The following is a 6000-nucleotide window of genomic DNA, read 5'->3' as shown; positions in this document are numbered from 1 at the left end:
ACCACAGTTCCTGAGCAGGATCCTGTAATCCTAGATGGGATGGCTTTATACTGTGCTTTCACATTGTTTGCCCTTTTGTATTCCAAGGGACTATTTGGAGAAGCAAATGCTCTTTGGCATGAGTCTGGCCCTGCATAATTTACATTACTGTTATTGTATTTTATAGCATAGCATGTGGGATAAAGACTGGGTTCTGAACAGAGTATATGGAAATGTGGCTCCATTTGTCAGTCTGGATTTAATTGCCATGGCTGTAGCAGTGAAGATTGAGAGACCAGAATGTGCCTTCACAGAGACAGAAACACCAAGAAACATTATTTTTAATGGAGAGTGGCTCAATTCATAATAAGGTTTTAATCCTGTTTTCTGACAGTACAAGTCTGGACTTTTACTGATTCAGAGAAATTTGAGGAGAGGAGAGGAGAGGCAGAACTCATGCAGTTGTAGGTACCTTCTGATGCTGCTGCTGTATCCAGCTGTTGTGTTAGTATTCATTCCAGCACAGCACTCCAGAAATAAAATTTTATAAAATCAAAGGAAAAAAAAAATGACAGAACCAGATTGCCTCACAGTAGTTAGCTCAACAGAGCCTGGCACAGTCAACCATTTAAACACATGCTTAAATCTCAGCACTTTTGTTGAAAGTAAATCTTAGAAGCACAAACTTATGCTTGTGTTTTAGAGCTTTGCTGGTCTAGGCTGAAGGCCGGCGAAAAAGGAGATTTTTTTTCAATACTGAAGAATTATGAGAATCTGGAATTTGTCTGATTTTTATACCTCAGTGGAACAGGTGTAAAAGAGCATTGCGCCCTGACAGCAGCCTTGTGCAGCATCAGGGTACATATAAATGTCTGCAACATCTGTGGGTGATGCAGGCTCAGAACACATTACCCCAGTCTCTGACAACAGGTATTCTTCTGGAAATGCATAAGGGCCAAATTCAGACCTGATAGAGAGAGTTTCAGTCCAAACTTACACACACATACCCTGGATCTTGACCTTAAGCTGATTTGGATTTCCAGTAAAAATATATCAGAGAAACCAGAGGGATTTTTTTTCCCCTGATTTTTGCATGAAATTTTCTGATGACAAAATTTGTTTTTGGTGGTAAAACACAGGATGATATTAAGAGGAATGCAACTAATTGAGAATGAACAGGAATTGAATAAATTTGCCTACAACCTCTGTGGAAAAAACTTAGCTGGCAAGCTGCAGGTACTTCTCAAGCAGGAGGCGTTGCTTTTCTAAAGAGACTGTATTTATTATGGGTGGCTGGATATCTGCATGCTGGCTCAGTTCCCTGTAGTAAGGAACTGACCACATTACTATGTGCAAACACAGGGTTCACTCAAGTGGTACTAAAAAGAGAAGAGGTGGGGCAAGCAGCGCTTTAAAAAGAAAAGAGGAGTCCATCCAAGTCTGGATGTAAAAAACAACTGCGTGTCGGAGAAGGACGGTACCTGGGGATTTCGCTCCCTGCACTCCACTGAGACCTGTGCTGAAGAGCTTTCTGAATTCTCTGCTTTAAAGATTTAAACAGCAGCCTCGTTGCAAGGAAATTTGAAGTGATCCTTGCGAGCATGGCTTTTGAGCTGTGTTAAATTTGTGGCAAGAGTGTCAGGCATTTCATACTTGGCTTCCAAAAGAGAAAAAAAAGAAACGAAAGAGCGAGAGAAAAAAGCCCTGATGTGTGTGGGGAAGAAATCTCCCAGGAATTTCTTCAAGGTTGTAGTCAGACACAGTAAGGTCTAAAGTGACAAGAAAAGCAAGGCAAAGATAAAACTTGAAATTGTGATAAGATGTCTGAGTCTAAAGTGACAGATTGCAGAAAACTTTTGGAATTACACATGCTCATCTTGTCCTGGATATGACTGAATACAAGCTAGTTTTTCTCTAGTGACAGCTCAAAAAACCCCTCAAGATTATGTTTCTCTTCCTTGTTGCTTTTTTGCCAGTGGTTTTTAAAATTGGTTTTGTAAGCCTCTCAGCTCTGCAGCACTGGAACTGTCCTAATGGATACAGATTAAAGCCTGAAAACTCTGCTTGTGTAGGTAAGTTGCTGAACATTTCCAGATGAAGAAAACTGCATTTATATTCTCTTAATTTGGCTTTATAATTTTCAAAAAGTTTTTTTACAGATTGCTTGTGTATTGTACTGGCAGAACTGAAAAATCAGTTTCTCAATATCTGTTGCATTTCAAAATGAATAGAACTCTTGTTTTTTTTTTTTTCTTTCAGAAATCAGCACTTGTCTGTTTGTTTAACTATCAGAAAGCAGAATAGGTTTTCATATGATCATTAAGAGATATGAACTGTTCTCTACCATAGCTTTAGTGTCTCCATAGTTTCAGTACATGAGCATGCATGTATTCATGCTTCAATAAATGAAAAGTTTGGGTATAGGTGTATTTTTTATTTCTGTATACATATATGAAGAGTGTTTTAATGATTATGTATTAGTATGCATTTAGATGTGGGCTAGATAACTTAAAAAGCTATTTTTTCTATGCTTATTGTTACATATAGGTCTGTATGCTCATGCTAATAATGCATCTCATACAATACATGAATAGCAGGTTGCTTAATACTGTGGTAGAGAGCTCTGGGAGAAATGTGCAACTCCAACATTCCTGTAATCATCTCCAGTGATTTGGAGCACATAAAATGCAGGTTCCAATTCTTTACAAAGTGTAAGACAAAGGATGACAGAACCCTTCTCCCTCCCCTGCTACCCTGAGGTCCAATTTTTTCAAGAAATCCAGAACCAATGAAGTTGTGAGCTTTGCAGTTAGGAGATGAGGAAATGCTCTGATAGGATTCAAGCAGCTCCTGATACTTGGAGTTAATGCTTTTGCCTTAGATTCCTTGGGCTTCAGAGGCTCTGACTCAGTTCTTGTCATGATTCTAGTGATCCAGTAACAGGTGCTTCCTCTGTGCTTTCTGCCAAGAAATATCATCTCGTAAGCACAAAATAGAAGCCTGCATGTTAAATGCTGTCAAATTGAGGGGGGGGGGGGGGGGGGGGAGCTGGGCATTTTTTGTGTACAAATTGTAAACCTGACTGAAGGTTTATCTAAGAGCCAAACACACCTAGAGTGCTCCTACCCTGATGCTTCAGTTCAAAGGAAAAGTACACTTCTGAAATTAAGCTCCATATTGCCACCTCTTACTACGTTTGCTTCATGTTGAAAAGCACTCTCAAAGTGCACAGACTGGACTCCCTTTAGGCAAACTTGAACCAGAGGGTGTCCCTGTAGGGATCATCTTCCCTCTTTTTGCTGTTGGTGGCCATTTGGTCCATGGGACCAGCCTAGGCCTGGGTCTCTGTAAGTTCAGGCTGAGATACATGCAGTGGGTGTGCCATATCCTTAGCAGCTGTTGCTGTTTACACAGCCTTTCCTATAGATCCATACCATTTGCTAGCATGTACTTAGCTTCCAAGAGCCCTTTAGGATGTCCATTAGCTATGGCTTCTGCATTACTGGGTTTCCCAGTTAAGAGCTTGTGTATAATGGGAGAATCCTACTGAGATGAAGGGAATTGCTTGGCTACTGTTCAATGAGTTAAAAACACCACTCTAAATATTAATATGCAAAAGGCTGCAAAGGCTTTTTTTTTCCCAGTGGACATATTTTGCACATTGATGCATAATGCTCTTCCATTAATGAAGACATAACCAGCTCTGCATAAAGTCTCTTCTGTTGAAAATTAGCTGCTGTATGAATGAAGAACTCTAGATAAAGCACTGAAACAGATTGGCTGGTAGCTCAGCAAATTCTTCAAGAAATATCAGCAGAAGAAATCTCCTGCATAAGAGTTGGTGTTACTGTGACATACTCTGAGCAATTCCATGTGACACAGAGTAAGCGAAAAATGAGAAGCATTATGGTAATTTTTCAATTACAGGCCACTGGATTACAGGGGACCAAGCAAAGGTGAAATTTTGACATGAAATGTAAGACTGCAGGATGCTTTGGTGTAAGGGATTTCCCTTTCTCTTTCCTCTGTGTCCTGGACAACTGGTGCTCTGAGCAGAAGACCGGATGTGTGATGTTCTAGTTCAGTAATGATGTGAGACAGAGGGTGCAGTGGAAGCAAGTGGCAGGAAGCTGGAGGCAGGCTTTGAAGGTAATACTGGGGATAAAAGTGGTGAGTGGGAGATGTGACCATACCACTGCACTGTGAACAATGACAGCAAGCTGAATCGTGGCTTGGCCACCATTCTTGACGAGCTGTAATAGATACACCGACTGCAAAATGTTCTTCATCATCTGAGGCTGTGGTGGCAACCTGCCAGCCATAAGGATTCCCCTGAATTGAGAAGGTGTCTGCTCTTTGTTAGTGAGCTGCCACAAGTGATACATGCCGGAATGTGTGTAGGCTTTTCTAGATCTGGTTTCCACACTGCGGCTTAAGACGAAGGCCTAGGTCATCTTCTTACATTGCTAAATAGCTCACTCCTTAATTAGTTCCTTTAATTTCTATAGATATTCAAAGATCAAAGACCTCCTCATCCTGTGGAAGTATAATGAAATCTAACGCCAAATGTCTCACATAATTTTGGAGTTATTTTAAGAGAGATTATTTGAATCCTGACTTGTAATGACAAGAGAGAAGGGACCTTTCTGAGGCACTGTTAGTCCCAAAACAGCAAGGCTTATAGGAAAAAAGGTATGGGAGAAGAGATCACAAGGTCAGAGCTAAACTAGTCTGATGAATGAATGCATCAATAAATTGACAAGTTATGGTAGAATTGGAAGCACTTCTGCAATTTTTGACACGCCATCTTGAATTAATAGCTTATTTTAACATGCTATGAGGATCAGTCACCTTCAATAACTCCTGTTTTGTAGACCCCAGTGGAAACATAGAACCTTCTACCTCTGAAAAAAAATAGTCTGGCCTACAGAGGAGCTATTATTGCTACAAAGAAAAAACCGCATGCATAGTTGGTCCCAGGAGGGCTTTGATTTGTAACATATTTGACAATGTAAGCTTAACACCGTGTACCAGAGGATGGGCCTACACCTGCTGGAATCAGTTGCCTTGTGCCCTCCTGAAACACCACGTTAACAACAGTATTTTTTATTCTCTCATGGTGCATAGATGCTTTCCCTACTCAAGACTGAAAAAGTTTTCCATGTCTGTCTGAAGAAGTCCCTAGAGTAGCCTCTTGAATTATCAATTCTAGAGTAGATATTAATGTCTGTTAGTCTTGGCTACCCTAGGTAAATATATTATCTTCTGGATACTGCAAGACTGGAAGTGTACTTTGGTTTCAGGGCTGACTTTAAATACTATGTAAGTTTGAAAAATGAAGAAAGATAATAATTTTTAAGATACCAAACAGTATTGTAAAAAAGTCTTGGAAGAAGGCAAAACAAGACCCATATCATTGAAGTTTTGACTGATCATAGGTTCTTAAACTCAGCACATCTGAGTTTAAGACATTTCTGACATTAACTGCTGAGCCCTTGTCACTTCTACAGGGCTAACTTGCTGCTCATCCCTACAGAGCTACAGCCTGCAATTAGAAGGTGACAACTGCAGCTATGTAGGTCAGCTCTTTTGGTCACATGCTTCCTTCTGTGTGTCAAGCTTTACTCTTTTCTTTCTTCCTGTTCACCTCTCTCTTACCACTGAGATGAGGAACATCAAGTTATTAGTCTTTGATTTACATCTTTAAATTCCCCTTAATTGTCTAAATCCTGTCTTCACTTTACTCCATACTTCTAAAGACATACTGTTAAAACTTCTTGTGTATATTCTGAGAAATATGAAATGCCAAAACCTTTTTAACTCTCCTTTCTTTCTTTGCAAGCATCTCATAAGGAGCAGTAAGAGCCAATGAAATGGGCAACCGCTCCCTACCCCTGTCATGACAGGAATAAACCTAATAAGATGCCTGTACTTCCCTCTGTATTTCAGAAGAGCTGCAGTGGAGTTGTGTTTTTTCCTTGTTTTCAGTAGCTGTTTTCCAGCTAGCTTACTTCTTATTAT

General features: G+C 40.1%; 1 protein-coding gene across 3 annotated transcripts in view; it reads left to right on the top strand.

Annotated features, from left to right (window-relative positions):
- Window positions 1-1415: 1415 nt before the first annotated feature.
- Window positions 1416-6000, top strand: part of EGF (epidermal growth factor) — a 57916-nt gene continuing 53331 nt past the window's right edge. For all 3 annotated transcript variants that reach the window (XM_071431757.1, XM_071431756.1, XM_071431758.1), the window contains exon 1: window positions 1416-2051. In XM_071431757.1, the coding sequence (XP_071287858.1) occupies window positions 1925-2051 (127 nt within the window). In that variant the 5' untranslated portion in view covers window positions 1416-1924. The remainder of the gene's footprint in view (window positions 2052-6000) is intronic.

The sequence above is a fragment of the Agelaius tricolor genome, unplaced genomic scaffold, assembly GCF_023055355.1.
Source record: "Agelaius tricolor isolate 1412-34295 unplaced genomic scaffold, bAgeTri1.0.p SCAF_8, whole genome shotgun sequence".
Classification (NCBI taxonomy): Eukaryota; Metazoa; Chordata; class Aves; order Passeriformes; family Icteridae; genus Agelaius; species Agelaius tricolor.
The sequence above is the reverse complement of the archived record's forward strand: the minus strand, read 5'-3'. Positions and strand labels throughout refer to the sequence as shown.